This window comes from Camponotus floridanus, unplaced genomic scaffold, assembly GCF_003227725.1.
Source record: "Camponotus floridanus strain SB8 unplaced genomic scaffold, Cflo_v7.5 scaffold271, whole genome shotgun sequence".
Lineage (NCBI taxonomy): Eukaryota > Metazoa > Arthropoda > Insecta > Hymenoptera > Formicidae > Camponotus > Camponotus floridanus.
This window is the reverse complement of record NW_020229405.1, coordinates 6243-23931: the sequence shown is the minus strand read 5'-3', so window position 1 is coordinate 23931 and position 17689 is coordinate 6243. Positions and strand designations below refer to the sequence as shown.

The 17689-nt window shown below is 45.4% G+C and overlaps 1 protein-coding gene across 1 annotated transcript; it reads left to right on the top strand.

Annotated features, from left to right (window-relative positions):
* The first annotated feature begins 1038 nt into the window (after positions 1-1038).
* Positions 1039-6171, top strand: LOC105250539. Its single transcript, XM_025409618.1, has 2 exons — positions 1039-4500; positions 4546-6171. The coding sequence occupies exons 1-2, from the start codon at positions 1039-1041 to the stop codon at positions 6169-6171; spliced, it is 5088 nt and encodes a 1695-aa protein (XP_025265403.1).
* The last annotated feature ends 11518 nt before the right edge of the window (positions 6172-17689 follow it).

Genomic DNA, 17689 nt, shown 5'->3' with positions numbered 1-17689 from the left:
AATTTTTCGACAGGACACCACACACTTGTATGCAACGATAAGACACGACACGTATATTTTTGTATTTTTTATGAAGTTTTATTTTAACGAAACACAATAAAATAAAGAAAGTTTTACACAAAATATACTTGGTTTCAGACACTGATGCGAAGCGAGAAAATCGAAAAGTCCGAGTGAGAAAGCGGTCGTGTATGAGAAGCGGTTGTACGAAGCGGTTTTACAGTGCAAGCGGTTTAGCGGAAAAGTGCGAGACTTTGACTGTGTGGGGTCCATGCGCTGGGCCCTTTATATAGCGGACTTGATTTTTGATCCCGTTATAGCGTGGACCAATTAATTTCGGAAATTGGCGGTGACCTCAGGGCGCCGCTCGTGATTGGCCGCCGATGAGGTCATGAATTAATTTTTTAACTATTGCCATGCGCACGATCCTTTTCGATCAGCTGATCGCCAATCAGCTGATCGAAAAGGATCGTGCGCATGGCAATAGTTAAAAAATTAATTCATGACCTCATCGGCGGCCAATCACGAGCGGCGCCCTGAGGTCACCGCCAATTTCCGAAATTAATTGGTCCACGCTATAACGGGATCAAAAATCAAGTCCGCTATATAAAGGGCCCAGCGCATGGACCCCACACAGTCAAAGTCTCGCACTTTTCCGCTAAACCGCTTGCACTGTAAAACCGCTTCGTACAACCGCTTCTCATACACGACCGCTTTCTCACTCGGACTTTCCGATTTTCTCGCTTCGCATCAGTGTCTGAAACCAAGTATATTTTGTGTAAAACTTTCTTTATTTTATTGTGTTTCGTTAAAATAAAACTTCATAAAAAATACAAAAATATACGTGTCGTGTCTTATCGTTGCATACAAGTGTGTGGTGTCCTGTCGAAAAATTCTTCGGAACGCGCTTTCCGCTCAAACTCTTTCATTCGCGAACATTTTCTGGTCCTTCGAGCCGGATCACCATCCGCATCCGCAGTTCGTGAGTGAAGTTCTCGTGACATCCAGTGCGCGAACCTGTGCAAAAAGACGATTACAATGAGTACCGATCTGAAGGCGTTGTTGGAAGCGCAGAACGACATCCACGGGCGAATGTCTCGCTCCGTGGACAATCTGCGCAAGATGGGCGTCTCGAGCATCACCGCCGAAGCAATCCAGGCTCGCCTCCGCATTCTTGAGACTTTGTGGACCCGATTCGAGACCCATCATGATCTCATCGTAGCGGCGCTGAAAGATAAATATCTTGAGAGTGAGTACGCCAAAGCTGATTTTATTGATATCGCGGAAACCACTTACGTGACGCAAAGAAGCATGCTGGTGGACTACGCAAATAAGCTCAAGGGTGAATCGTTCACCGCACCCAAGACCGAGACTCACCAAGAGCAGACGCTCAAAACTTCGCTGCCGCGAATTAAACTCCAGGCGTTCTCGGGCGCATACGGAGATTGGCCCGCGTTCCGCGACATTTTCCAGTCAATCATCGGGAGCAACTCGTCCATCTCCAACGTGGAAAAGCTTCATTATCTCCGTACGAGCTTGCAAGGTCCTGCGGAAAAATTGATTAGATCGTTGCCAATTGTCGGGGGCAACTACGAGCGAGCGTGGTCCATTTTGAGTGCTCATTACGAGAACAAGCGGGAGCTCATTCGCGCCAACTTCGCCGCGTACACCGCCGTGCCAAAAATGAAGGCCGCGACCGCTGACGAACTCAGCAGAATCTACAACGCCGCCACAACCGCCATCAATGCACAGGAGAGCATTGACAGGCCGATAGACACACATGGTATGGATCTGTTTAATTACCTCCTTGTGGAGAGGTTCGACCCGCAAACCAGGATGCAGTGGGAGTCTTCCATCCGCGATTCCGTCGACCCACCGACCAATGAAATCCTTATGGATTTCATCGCGAAGCAAGTCCTCACACTCAATGCCGTGCAGCCAGCTACCGTCGCAAAGTCTGGAGAGGCTTCTCGGTCCGCGAAGTCGCACTTCGTGAAGCGCGCGTCCGACTCCTCTACTTGCGCCGTCTGCAAGGAAAAACATTCAGTTATGCAGTGCGCGACGTTTAAAGCAAAGACCGCGCCAGAACGAAAGAACCTTGTAGAAGCGAACAAGCTTTGCTTTAATTGCCTCGGGAATCACTTCCTGGCAAAATGCCAGTCGGTCAAGACGTGCTTCTCCTGTAAAGCACGGCATCACACACTACTACACGACGCGTACGTCCAGTCCGACGGAGCGAATTCGTTGTCCGCCACACCCGTCGCGTCGGACCGCAAGGCGATCCTCCTCGCTACCGCTCGGGTCGCTATCAAGGACCACCTGGGGAGACCGCACGACGTCCGAGCGCTGATCGACCAAGGATCCGAGGTCTCTCTGGTCGCTGAGACTTTGGCCCAGCGGTTGCGTCTGCCGCGGAACCGCTCGTCTATGAGAATTGCCGGCATTGGAGGAGCATCCGGAGCAACCCGCGGACGGCTGTCGATGACGCTTTCCTCGGCGATCACTGGAGCAGCGCTCTCGGTTCAGGCGTATATCCTTCCGCGTCTCTCGGCATACCAGGGGCCCGTCGTGCGATCCAGCCTCACCTGGCCTCACATACGCGGTCTCCCCCTGGCCGACCCACAATATCTGGATCGAGATCCGATCGAGATTCTGCTCGGCGCAGATGCCTACTCCGCCATCCTCCAGGAAGGACTCCGCAAGGGAAGCCAGAATGAGCCCATCGCTCAGAAGACCTCTCTCGGGTGGATCCTATCGGGCGGTCACCGAGTCACCACCCAGGGAGGCCACGCCGCACATCAATGCACGGTAGACCGCCAGCTGACCGACCTGGTGCAGCTTTTCTGGGAGCAGGAAAAGGAGCCCGCTACTCCCGTCGCTCTCACCCCTGAAGAAAGGAGATGCGAGGACATCTTCGTCCGCGAGCACACACGCACCGACGCGGGCCGCTACGTCGTGAGGCTCCCCTTCTCCGGCGCTCCGCCTTTGCTCCTGGAAACCCGCCGGCCGGCCGAACGCCTGCTCCACGCCATGGAGCGTCGCTGCGACAAGGACGCTCGATTCAGCGGCCTCTACCACGACTTCATGCAGGAATACGACGACCTGCAACATATGGAGACGGTAAACACTTCATCCGAGGAAACGGACACGGCCAAGTGCTACTTACCGCATCACGGAGTGTTGCGTGAAACGAGCACCACCACCAAACTCAGGGTCGTATTCAACGGCTCCCAGCTCACAACCACCGGCACGTCGCTTAACGCCAATCTACTGACTGGCGCCAATCTCTTGCCAGCTCTTGCTGACGTGCTTCTACGCTGGCGCTGGCACCGCTACGTGTTTGTGGCGGACATTGAGAAAATGTACCGCCAAATCCTCATCCACCCGGACGACCGCGAGCACCAGCGTATACTTTGGCGGCACCGTGCCGCCGACGACATCCGCGAGTACCGCCTACGAACGGTCACGTATGGCTTGGCGTGCGCACCATTCCTCGCCATACGGACCCTGCACCAGCTCGCCGACGACGAAGGTCATCGATTTCCGCAAGGAGCTGTCGCGCTGCGCCGCGATACCTACGTGGACGACGTCGTGACTGGCGCGAGCACCCTCTCGGAGGCCACCGTGGTCCAACGGGAGCTCCGCAGCCTCTGCATGGCGGGCGGGTTTCCGCTTCGAAAATGGGCCGCCAACAGCCTCACCATCCTGGACGGAGTTCCACTCGAGCACCGGCTCACCCGCGCACCTCACTCGTGGTCGCACGAGAGTCACGCGACACTCGGACTTCACTGGCACCCGGCCAGTGATTACTTCACTTTCGCGGAACGAGCACGGCACTATAACGAACTCACGAAACGACTAGTCCTGTCCGAAACCGCTCGGATGTTTGACCCGCTGGGCTGGCTCACTCCGGTCACAATGCGGGCCAAAATCCTGATCCAGTCCGCCTGGCTCCGGAAACTCGACTGGGATACTCCTCTTCCAGCGGCGGACGCACTAGCTTGGAGGACTATGCTCTCGCAACTTCCGCGCCTCAATGAGATCAGGATATCTCGCTGGCTTGGCAGCGACGATCCTGAGTCACGCGTCGAACTTCACGGGTTCGCCGACGCATCAGAGCGAGGATACGCCGCCGTAGTGTACCTCCGCTCATCCACTGAAAGGGGCACTTCGCTTCACTTGTTGAGCGCAAAGGGCAAGGTCGCCCCCCTGAAGCCCGTATCGTTGCCGCGGCTCGAGCTGTGCGCGGCTGCCCTTCTGGCAAACCTCGTATTTCACACGCGCACTTTGTTGAGTTTGTCCTCAGCTCCAGTCTTCCTCTGGTCAGACTCCAAGGTCACACTACACTGGATCCACGGCCACGCGTCCCGCTGGAAGACCTACGTGGCCAACAGAGTGTCGCAAATCCAGGAGCGACTACCCGAGGCGCAATGGCGACACGTGCCGGGCAAGGACAACCCAGCTGACTGCGCCTCCCGAGGAGTCCTGCCCAGCGACCTGGTCGGTCATCGCCTGTGATGGACTGGACCATCCTGGCTCCAAGAGGACGAAGCAAGGTGGCCAAGTGACGACGGCGCCCTGCCGGATGCCGACTTGCCGGAGCAAAGAACCGTCGCCTCACTCGCGGCCGCCGTCGAGGTCATCTCCGAACCAGACTTCCTGCTACGCTTCTCATCACTGCACAGGCTCCTCAGGGTGACAGCGTGGTGCCTTCGATGGCGGAGACCAGGAATCCGGAGGACACGCGACAGCGCTCGCACCGCACTCTCGCTCGACCCTCACGAGATCGAGGACGCTCTTCTCCGCTGGGTTCGCGTCGCTCAGACACTGCACTTCCACAGCGAGCTCACAGCACTGGGCAAAGGTCGTGCCTTGCCACCACGAAGCCCGCTCACACGGCTAAATCCGTTCCTCGACGGCAGCGGCGTGATGCGGGTCGGAGGGCGTCTCAAACACGCCATCCTGTCCCACGACGAGCGGCATCCCATCGTCATACCGCCGGGATCCAATCTGACCCGCCTGCTGGTGGATTCTTGCCACCGACGGAGCCTACATGGTGGAGTGCAGCTAACTCTTGGATTACTTCGCCAACGCGTGTGGATCCCACGAGGTCGAGCCGTCGTTAAACGGGCAATCCACCGATGCGTTGTCTGCACGCGATGGAGAGCCGTCGCACCACAACCTCTGATGGGCAACCTTCCGCGAGCACGGGTGACACCTGCACGCCCGTTTCTACGCACCGGGGTCGACTACGCCGGCCCGATCCTCATCCGGACCAGCAGGGGCCGAGGCCACCGGGCAAGCAAGGGCTTCATCTCAGTTTTTGTCTGCCTCAGCACCAAAGCAGTTCACCTGGAGGCGGTCACCGATTATACGGCCGAGGCGTTCCTGGCCGCCTTCCGCCGCTTCGTCTCCCGGCGAGGCCTCTGCACTGAAGTCTTCTCCGATTGCGGTACGAACTTCGTCGGAGCGGACCGGGAACTGAGGGAGATGTTTCGCGCCTCATCCTCCGACGGCCGTCGGATAGCTCACGTAACAGCCTCCGACGGCGTGAGGTGGAGGTTCAACCCCCCGGCAGCACCACACTTCGGCGGGCTTTGGGAGGCGGCCGTCAAGTCCACGAAGCATCATCTCCGCAGAGTCATCGGCGACGCCACCCTCACCTATGAAGAAATGGCGACCCTTCTCTCAGAGGTGGAGGCGTGCCTCAATTCACGCCCTTTGCAGCCGCTGACAGACGACCCCGACGACTTGACGGCACTCACCCCGGGGCACTTCTTGATCGGCGCTCCCCTCTTGGCCGTTCCAGGGCCGTCGCTCACCGCCGAGAAGGACACCGTGCTGTCTCGATGGCAACTTCTGCAAAAGATGCGCGACCACTTCTGGGAACGTTGGACGCGCGAGTATCTCAACGCCTTGGCGACACTCCCAAAGTGGCTTAAAAACGAGACCGGCCCCAGCGTCGGCGACTTGTGCCTGCTCCGATCCGAGACCACCCCCCCGACCAGGTGGCCACTTGCCCGCATCACGGCACTGCATCCCGGAGACGACGGGATCACCCGCGTAGTCACCATTCGCACGGCATCTTCGGAACTGACCCGGCCACTCGCGAAGATCATCCTTCTGCCAGGAACCGACACCAAGACATCCTCATCGCACTCGGATTCGTGAGCCCGCACGTTGTCACACCTCATTTGCGTGTTATTCGCACGCGGCGAATTTCCGAAAATTGCGCCGCGCTGAGTCACATTCACACACTCGTACCCGAGTTCGATCCTTAAACCGCGATATCATTTTCGTTCTCTTCTCATGCTCACTCATCACTGCACTACACATCACAACACTTAACAATCACTGCACTCGCGAAAACTGCACTGTATCATTCTGTTCATTTCATCACCAAACACCGCATTACTCACTCTCGCGAAAAGCTCAATCAAACTAATCAACACGTGTCTTCAAATGACGTCACGCATTCCAGTCATATATCACGATCAATGGCTCATCAATAGAACGGTACGCGACACCTGTCCGCATCCGCGCACACTTACAACTTTCGTCATATAATGACGAGGCGGGCGGGATGTTCGAAATTCATAAATTATCACCGATATGAAAATTCGAGTAAAGTAAAATCAGCATTTTTCTTATTATAAAACCCGAAAATTCAAAAGTAACGGGCGTCGAGAAACTTCTCGAAAACTTTATTTTCAACAAAAACTCGATCGTTCGAGTTCTCGCCTGTTTTTTCAGCGCATAAAAAACGCGTATCATAAACGATTAACAATAACATTGTCAACCGTCACTGGAATCTAAGCGACAGACGGGCATGCGCGCCTATACGCCGCGATCAGCTGATCGCCAATCAGCTGATCGAAAAGGATCGTGCGCATGGCAATAGTTAAAAAATTAATTCATGACCTCATCGGCGGCCAATCACGAGCGGCGCCCTGAGGTCACCGCCAATTTCCGAAATTAATTGGTCCACGCTATAACGGGATCAAAAATCAAGTCCGCTATATAAAGGGCCCAGCGCATGGACCCCACACAGTCAAAGTCTCGCACTTTTCCGCTAAACCGCTTGCACTGTAAAACCGCTTCGTACAACCGCTTCTCATACACGACCGCTTTCTCACTCGGACTTTTCGATTTTCTCGCTTCGCATCAGTGTCTGAAACCAAGTATATTTTGTGTAAAACTTTCTTTATTTTATTGTGTTTCGTTAAAATAAAACTTCATAAAAAATACAAAAATATACGTGTCGTGTCTTATCGTTGCATACAAGTGTGTGGTGTCCTGTCGAAAAATTCTTCGGAACGCGCTTTCCGCTCAAACTCTTTCATTCGCGAACATTTTCTGTAGTAGTAAAGTAAACACACAGTTGTTTTTAAGAAAAAATATGTAATTGTTAATTGCAAATTACATATTTTTTCTTCGAAACAATTATGTGTTTTTTTACACCAATTGATTCCTCTCATTATTTTGTACATAAAAGTATTAAGATAAGATATCGAAAAATACATATTTTACTAAATATTTTATAGTTTATGTAAAATTAAAATATTATTTTAAGCCTCATAAATCAAGTCGAAAACAATGAAAAAATACTTTATTATAGTATTTTGGAAACCTCTCGACATAAGCTGTAAGAATATGCAATAAAAAATAGGTGGTTCCATTTAAGAAATTAAAGATGTCCTTGACCTGATCTTAATGATGCCATCCAAGATCAAACCAATGACACCATCTTATGTTCCCCTCAAAACCATACAATTTTTATCGAAAACGTTTTTCTCTAAAATGCTTAGTTTTTAAAAGAAAAGAGGTGTACGGGTGGTCTGTATACAGGGTGTCTCATTTTAATCGATGGATCCAAATTTCTCCTAAACTATGCCAGCTACAAAAAAATGTTTCAGACAAAAGTTATATGGCTTGAAGAGGGACATAAGGCGGTGTCATTGGTTTGACATTGAAGAATCATCTAATGGTTACGTGAGGATCACATCCAACTTTTTAAATGGGACACCCTATATGTTTTTACATATTCTTATAGTTCATCTCGAGAGCTTTCCAAAACACTATAATTAAGTAAGTTTTCATTAAGTAGTTTTCGAGTTATGAGGCTTGAAATCATTTCTTAATTTTACATAAATCGTAAAATATCTAGTAAAATATTCATTTTCTGTTTAAATTATCTTAATACTTTTGTGTACAAAATAATAAGAGGAATCAATTGGTGTAAAGAAAACATAATTGTTCCGAGGAAAAAAATATGTAATTTGCAATTAACAATTCCATATTTTTTCTTAAACAACTGTATGTTTTCTTTACACCATTTGATTCTTCTTATTATTTTGTACGTAAAAGTATTAAGATAAAAGTATTAAGTATAAAAGTATTAAGATAAGATAATCGAAAAATGAATATTTTACTAGATATTTTACGACCTATGTAAAATTAAGAAATGATTTCAAGTCTCATAACTCGAAAACTACTTAATGAAAACCAACTTAATTATAGTATTTCGGAAAGTTCTCGAGATGAACTAAAAAAATATGCAAAAGCATATAGGATGTCCCATTTAAAAAGTTGGATGTGATCTTCACGTAACCTTCAGGTGACTTTTTAATGTCAAACCAATGACAGCACCTTATATTCCCCTTCAAGTCATACAATATTTGTCTGAAACATTTTTTTGTAGCTGGCGTAGTTTAGGAGAAATTTGGATCCATCGATTAAAATGGGACACCCTGTATAGTCTTAACATCACGGAGCGCCGCTAGCGCAATCTTACGTCGAATGCGTCAACCGTACAACTTTGTACGCTTGCGCATTGGGGACTTGAGCGTTGACCAAGACGACGTATCTTAATGAGAATTTTTCATATTTCGACTTTACATCATAATATTGCTGTTCACGATGCACGTAGAGCAAAAATAAAGGCACTTTTCTTATATAAATCAAACTTAAGCTATCAATTAAGCCTAGCAAGAACTCCATCCGTTCAGCGATTATTTCAATATGATAATCTCGAACATCTCAAACTATCTGACTCGCGTAATAATACACGGAGTGTCTTGTTGCTTACGCGGGACTTAGCACAAGACACTACCGTGTCTCTTGATCAAAATAATGTTAAATATTAATTGATTTTCTATGGCATTAGTTAAAGATTCCTACAGTTACATATCCTTATTAAAAAGAACTTATTTGATAAATACTACTACGAAAATACACCTATTCTGATAATAATAATTTTTAATAGTAATAACAATAATTAATAATAAATAATAATTATTTATTATTAATAATTAATAATCAATTATATTGTAATAATTTTTATATAGTTTATATGTATATATTTCCTAAATTTATACCTCTTACAAACTTTTTTCCATTTTTTTCTATGCATACAACTAATATTTAGTAATGATACCATTTGTTCCTTTAATTTCATATTATTCTTTTAAACTTTATATATATATATATATATATATATATATATATATTGTGACGTGACGCTTTTGAGCTCCGTCACCGTGCCTCCGCCGAGGGAAAAAGCGTGCGCGGGGTCGTCCCTCGCGCCTGAGAGGGAACCAAGATTAATTATAATTTGATCATTTAGATTTATTTTAGCTTGAATGTAAAATCCGTGAATAGAGTGCGGCTACTGTGCGTGCGTGCGATACCGCCATTTGTAAATGAAGACACAGCGGAGATACCTAGAGGAGAGGGAGCCGTATAGGAAGATACCGTAGGAAAACGAAAGGTGATGTAATGAGATCCCGCGCCGTAGCTATTCTTAATTCTGCAAAACATTAAAACCGAATAATTTCAGATTAAAAGACGGCAGAAAATCCGGACGACGGAACTGAAAACAACCTCCCAGGCGGCCGACTGAGAAATGAAGAGGATTCCGAAAAAGACGAGGATACGGCCTGGCCAGCCGGTCCCGTCTACAAGGATCAGAACTACCGTCAGATACCGTCGCACGTGGATCCTGGGCCCCTGCGCAAGGGCAATGCCGTCCTACAGCTGTGACTCTGAAGGAGGCGGAGAATCAACTCCCTGTTTCTCCGAAAATTGATGGAATGCGCGGAAGATCGGCGCGGGATCCGAGGGCCTTGCGGACGCAGTTAATATTCTTCACTATTCTTCTTCGGTGAGCCTCGAGCAAGTTCAGTTGCCGCAAGTTCGTAGTCGCGAGCCCAGAGGAGACGACCCTCCAAGGAAGCCGTCACTTCGAAAATGTAAGCCGCCGCCCAGGCAGTCGCTCGATTTTCTCCCGGGAACAGCTGGCGTCAATTCCGCGTACCGGTCTTCTCGCACTATCGTCGAAGAAAGCCTGTGTGCTTATCTCGCGTTAGTTACCGGACACCAGCTGACACCGGGGGTCGCGGATTTGTCCCTCTCAGGGGGGTTCGTACCGACAGTCACGTGCAGTACAGTAAAATTCCGTACCGTTTCGTATCGTCAAATATTGTATCGTGCCGTTTTAATATCGTTTATGTTACCGTTACGTTTCGTGCCAAAATTTAAATTTTTTTTTCCTAGCGTGACGTGGCAATTTTGGCCGTTTCGTATCACGTACCGAAAAGCGGGATTTACGCGGAAAATTTCTTCGCGAGCACGGGTTACCGTAAATGAGAAAAACGGCTCCGCAAGAATATTATTCAACGCGAAATCTCCGCCGAAACATATTACTGTTATCGCTCCTTTGAAGATTCTATTGTTTGAACATCGAGTCGTTATTGCCGAGTATAAAAGGTCGCGATAAGACCATTAAATAGGGTAAACAGTTTCCGCAAAAACACCCTTGAAGCTACCGTTAAGCGAAGCCTTTGTTTTCTGCCAAATATATATTGTGTAATATCATCGCCGATTAAGGGTAAAGGAGGTTCGATTCGACTTATACCAAAATGATGCAAAATACGTATACCGTCAAATCTATACTAAAATTATATTCATTTGTTGTCTATCAGTCGGCATCGACCGTTATTAATTATCTGCAGTAGAAGTTACCGTCAAATATTATATAAAATCTAATTCGATTTATATCGAAATTTTTGGAGAGACGTGTGCAGTTGAATCTATACGGAAAGTATATTCAGTTATTATTTTCTGCTCGTTATCCGTTACTTTCGAATATCTGTATCATAAATTACCGTCAAATATTATATAAAGTTTCGCTCGATTAATATCGAGATTCGCCTGAGGCTCGTGCTTCTGAATGTGTTCCGAAATCGTACGCGTCTGCTGTACTCCGATCGCGAGTCTTATCTTGTAATTGATTACCGCTAATTACCGCTGTTTATTGTAGGAAACACAGTTCAATTTATATCGAAATCCTGTGGCGAGTCTCACGACTCCGAACGTGTTCTGAAATCTGACTTATTTTTGTATCTCGCGTATTAAAGATTACTTCGCTGTTAATTATTATCTGAGCTTTCTTATCACGATTTATGAGATACGTATTATAACCATTTTCGTATCGTTTTCACCGTTGCATTTCACCGTAGCCGCGCATTATAAATAGATTATTTCCGTTATGATTATTTGTGACCTTCGCGTTATCCGTTATAAGTCTTAAGTCGCTTGTCTTTCACATTTGTATTATCAGCTGTTTATATTCCGAGATTTATCTGTTCTTTCTTATTTCATTTTTTTTTCTTATCTACAAAATTTTATATATTATGAGTACGTTCCAAAATTCACTGCCAGCGCTGTGAGTGTGACGTCATAAAGCGTGCTCTCCAAGAGCGTTCCATTTTTGTCAGTGCGCTGCTAATGCTTAAACATTTAGTCATTACGGAACGCTCTTTTCAGTACTTGCAGTGAAGTAAACAAAAGTCTCGTAACTCGTAAGTGTTAAAAATATGGAAAGAAAGGAGCAAGAAATATTCTTCTTTGTTGGAATACTGGAAGATATTGTTGAATCTGACGATGAATCAGATGATGATTTTGCTTTACAAAAGGTTATCTTAATAAAAAAATCTATAATAGCACGTGTATCTAGAATACGCTGTAAAAATTACATTGAAAAAATTACGTTGTTTGGAAATACACTGATGATGAGTTTAAATCACATTTTCGGTGAGTTATTTATACAGTTAATATGTTTATTACGTACAGTTAAAATTATTACGTATATCATTAGTATAGATTAATATATACATCAAAGAAATGTTGCAAGATTTCTTTTGAGATGTATAATGCTATATATATATATATATATATATATATATATATATATATATATATATATATATATATACAGGGTCTACCAAAAGTGTGGAAACCCCTAAATATCTCGGAAAATATACGTTTTACAGAAAAGTGTTTCCAACAAAAGTTGTAGGGTTTAAGAAGATCTATATACTGATTCTATCAGTTTGACCTTGGATGGCGTCGTCAAGGTCAGGTCAAGGTCACATTGACTTTTTTAAATGACACCCCCTACATTTGATTGCATATTCTTATAGCTTAATTCAAGAGCTTTCCAAAACACTATAATAATGTTCATTTTTATTAAGTACTTTGCGAGTTATGAGGGTTGAATGATAGAGTAGCGCCGGTATTAACATTATCCAAGGTGTACTACATGGAGGTTACTCGCTCGGATTTGCATCTGTTGTGTGTGTGATCCAGCTAACTAAGGCAAGATCGGTCGTGGATCCAGTCAGCAAAAGCAAAGACCCAACCAAATTACAATCGAGCATTTAAAGACCTGGAAAGCAATCGACATAGTAAACAGTAAATAAATTTGTGGATGCTCATTTATCATAATAATTGTTCGAAATGTGTGCGTGTGCGTGCGTGCGGTGCGTGTATACAGAGATCAGGTTAGGTTGCACCAAACGATTGCAAATGTGTTTCAATGTGTTAAAGTAAATGCTGAAAGTGGCTGCCATTTACTTCCTGACAATATGCTAATCTTTGGTAGAATGTAGAAATGACTTTACGATTCGTTTCAAAAGGTATCAAAGCCATTTCATCCCTTATTCGCTGTATCAATTCGTGAATGGTTTTAGGTTTTGTTCTGTAAACCTTACTCTTCAGATATCCCCATAGATAATAATCAAGAGGAGTTAGATCTGGTGACCGAGGTGGCCAATCCTCTCCTCCCTCATTTCCGTTCCTTCTTCCTATCCACCGTAGCGGAAAAGTCTCATTTAAAATACGACGTGGTCCTGCACCAAAATGAGCAGGAGCTTCATCATGCTGAAACCATATTTCTTGGAAATTATTTGGAAAAGTATTCTGTATGGCTGGAATTATTTGATCAACAAGTAATCTCTCATACCTTTGAGCGTTCAAATATTCTTCAAAAAAAAACGGCCCTATTAAATAGCCATCTATTATTCCGCACCATACATTTATTTTTTGTGGATGTTGTGTGTGAGTTTCCCGCACCCAATTCGGATTCTCATCTGACCAGAAACGAAAATTTTGATTATTAACTTCTCCCGTTAAGGTAAAAGTTGCCTCGTCTGTGAAAACAATTTGATAAGGGAAGATGGGCCGGACATCTATTAGTGCCATCATTCTTTCACAGAAATGTATACGACGCTCCTCATCTCCGTTTTGCAATTCTTGAACGTATTGCAATTTATATGGATGGAACTTGTTCTTCTTTAAAATTCTCCAAACCGACATGGGAGCAATATCGTGAGTTTGAGCGACTCTCTGAACACTAGAATTGGGATCTTCAATAAATGTCTGCAGAACATCAAGTTGTTTTTCTTCGTTGGTTGCAGACAATGGTCTTCCTGACTTAGAGCGATTTCTTACGCTACCAGTTTGTCTAAAACGTTCTATTGTTTTTAACACAGTGGACTTATTAATTCGACGGTTCGGATACGTGTCATTAAATAATCGAACGACATCAGAGAACGATCTTTCGTTATCACCCCATCCACGCGTCATGAGGATAGTGATTCTTTCACGTTCCGACAAGTCGCCAGCCATTTTTAAAACGTTTAATTTTAATTAATCGTACGTTGTATTTGGACGATAACAATTAATTTCTGCTTGCTCAAAGCTGAAGTTAGAAGGTGCTCGTTCTTTGATAGCTTTATACATTCTTAGTTGAATTTTAAATGCGAGTTAGACTGCATGTAGTGCGTCACATAGCGGTAAATGAAGGAACTAACGAGACGTTTCATACACGTTTTATGGAGCAATTTTTTGGCAATTTGACTTCAGCGAAATATGAGGATATGTTGAGGAATCGATCTTGCCTTAGTTAGCTGGATCACACACACAACAGATGCAAATCCGAGCGAGTAACCTCCATGTAGTACACCTTGGATAATGTTAATACCGGCGCTACTCTATCATTCAACCCTCATAACTCGCAAAGTACTTAATAAAAATGAACATTATTATAGTGTTTTGGAAAGCTCTTGAATTAAGCTATAAGAATATGCAATCAAATGTAGGGGGTGTCATTTAAAAAAGTCAATGTGACCTTGACCTGACCTTGACGACGCCATCCAAGGTCAAACTGATAGAATCAGTATATAGATCTTCTTAAACCCTACAACTTTTGTTGGAAACACTTTTCTGTAAAACGTATATTTTCCGAGATATTTAGGGGTTTCCACACTTTTGGTAGACCCTGTATATTGTTACGGCCCTGATGTCCGTGTTCATCGGGACGGCGCCGATTAACGAAAAGAAGCGCATTGTCATGAGGTTGTTGACAGGAGCGCCTGTCATCTGAGTTCGGTTCCAGCTGTCAAGCTGCGCGGACGCGTTTGTATATCGTGCCGAGCCGAATTACTAATATTGTGTTTCTGTGATTACGTTGTAGTGTTCTGTGTTGTTCTGTGTTGTGCATTAAAGAGTTCCGAGTTCCTTGTATAAGTGTCTATTCATTTCGCGCGACTCGCGAACGGCCGACCTCTCCGCGCGCGTCTTCGATAATAATCGAAGTCCTCGCCGCGGGCGTAACATTTTGGGGGCTCGTCCGGGATTGAGCGGACTCCGCGGTAATTCCTTCCGAGCAATGTTTTGTGCCAAAAAGGACGGAGAGATGGCCACCAATTTTGAGCTGCAAGAACCAGCGACGGGCGTCTCTACGCGCAAAAGGATCCGTGCGGCGACCCCGCTTCCTTCTTCGGGACCGTCGTTGGAGGCGACCACGCTCCAGGCTGCGATGCGGGAGATCCGCGAGTTGCGAGAGGAGCGTCGGCAGATGCGCGCTGAATTTGAGGCGCAGTTCCGGGAAAGGGACGGCGAGCTCCGGCGTCTGGAGGAAAGCCTCAATCAGCGAGAGCGTCAATCACCAGCACCACAGCTAAGTCCTTCCAATAATAACTCACACGAGCTCGGTTTCAAACTTAAACCTAATAATTACGACGGAAGTGCTCCCTTGCGCGAATTTCTTACTCAATTCGAGTTGATAGCGCGTGCCAACGGATGGAACGATTCTCACAAGACTGTGGCTCTGGCAGCTTGTTTAAGGGACAAAGCGCGTTCGGTCCTAGATGGAATTCTCGAAATCGGGAGTTTGGGATACGCGGATTTGAAATCTAAATTGGAATTACGTTTCGGGGAGGGGCATCTGGCTCAGTCTTTTTATTCCCAATTCACTAACAGAAAGCAAAAAAATTCGGAGGATTTGGCCACCCTGGGCGCGGATTTGGAAAGACTATCTCGACTCGCTTACCCCGAATGTTCCCACGAAGTGAGGGACAAAATTGCTTGCGCACAGTTCATAGCCGCGTTGACAGACGGCTTTCTGAAGAGAACTCTACAGTTAGAGAATATTTCTTCCTTGAAAGTCGCGGTAGAAAGAGCGATGGCTGTGAAAGTCATCCAGGAAAATAGCTTCCCCAAAAACAAATTTAATAAATTTAATAATAAATTTAATAACGGATTTAATAACAAATTCGGCGGACAAAAGACTGGGGAGGTGAGAACAAACGAAAACGGTAAAGGGAGGTTAGAGAGTAAGAATAATAAATTTCGGAAGAACAGCTTTGGGTCAAAAAAGGAGTGTTGGCACTGCGGCGCTGAGGGGCACTTCCGATCAGAATGCCCGTCATATGAGGAAAACAAGAATTAGTCGAGCTTTCCGGGGCGGGTTCGACTGGGGGAATGAATGCCCCAAATGAAAAATATTTTAATTTAGGTAGGATAAGAGAAGATTCGTTTTTGTTTTGTTATAAAGGTTCGGTTGATCATAATAGCTGTAATTTTAAAATTGACACGGGCTCCGATATCTCGGTTTTGAATAAAAATCTGGTTAAGGCGCCAGGACGGCGGTACGAGGTTAGGGGAAGTTTTATTAGATACCCGACGGGAGAAGTTGTTCCGATTCTTTTTAAAGTCATTGTCCAAGTTAAATTAGGGGAATTTTCTTTAAATGCTCCGATGCTGGTTGCAAATATTTCTGACGATTGTATATTGGGAGCTGATTTCCTTCAAATGCTGAATTTGGAAAAAATTTTCGATCCTTTTTTTAGTAATTTTGAAAAGGCCCTTGAGTTCCCTTGTGAGTTCCCTTATAAACGAATAATTTCAGAAGTCCCGTGTTCTTTAAAAACTTTATTTGAAGAAAATTCTAAAGACTTAAATTCTCACCAAAAGGATCTTTTTGCTGAATTCCTGAGGGAATTCCAAGATATATTTTCGGAGGATTTAACTTCGGGAAATTGTGAAATTTTAGAACATGCTATTAAACTAAAAGATTCTAATCCCATCAAGCAGGCTCCTCGCAGGATCCCTTTACATCTCAAAGAGGAGGTTAATCGTATAATTCAGGAAATGAAATCTCAGGATGTCATTGAGGAGTCGCAAAGCCCATGGACGTCTCCTGTAGTCCTTGTAAAGAAAAAGGACGACTCATTGAGGTTTTGTGTGGATTTTCGGAAGTTGAATGCCGTTACCATCAAAGATTCCTATCCCCTTCCACGTATTGAGGATATTTTGGATCAGCTGTCTGGAAATTCTTGGTTTTCGACTCTAGACCTAAAAAGTGGATATTGGCAGGTGAAAGTTCATCCTTTGGATAGAGAAAAGACTGCGTTTTCTGTAGGAAACGGATTATGGCAATTCAAGGTAATGCCTTTCGGTTTATGTAATGCTCCAGCGACCTTTGAACGTTTAATGGAAAAGGTGTTGCAGAACATCTTGTTTAAAATTTGTTTGGTCTATCTGGACGACATTATTGTTTTCAGTAAAACTTTTGAAGAGATGCTATCAAACCTAAGGGAGGTTTTTCTTCGCTTCCGTTCAGCGGGCCTGAGAATCAATCCTAAAAAGTGTTCCCTCTTTGGTAGGAAAGTGAAGTATTTGGGACATGTTGTTTCTGGACATGGTGTTGCTACGGACCCCGAGAAAATTTCGGCGGTAGAAAATTGGCCTATTCCTCAGAACAAAAAGCAAGTCCGTAGTTTTCTGGGATTTTGTTCCTACTATAGGAAATTCGTAAAAGGTTTTTCTTTGATAGCAAAACCCCTATTTTTGCTTACTGAAAATCAGTATAAATTTGAATGGACCCAGGCGTGTCAGGAAGCGTTTCAGGAGTTAAAGTGTAAGTTGATCTCTTCACCAATCCTTTCTTTTCCCACTCAGCTTGGAGAGTTCATTCTAGATACTGATGCTTCGAATCATGGAATCGGAGCAGTTTTATCTCAGATTCAGGACGGCTCGGAGAAAGTGATTGCGTATTATAGCCGAG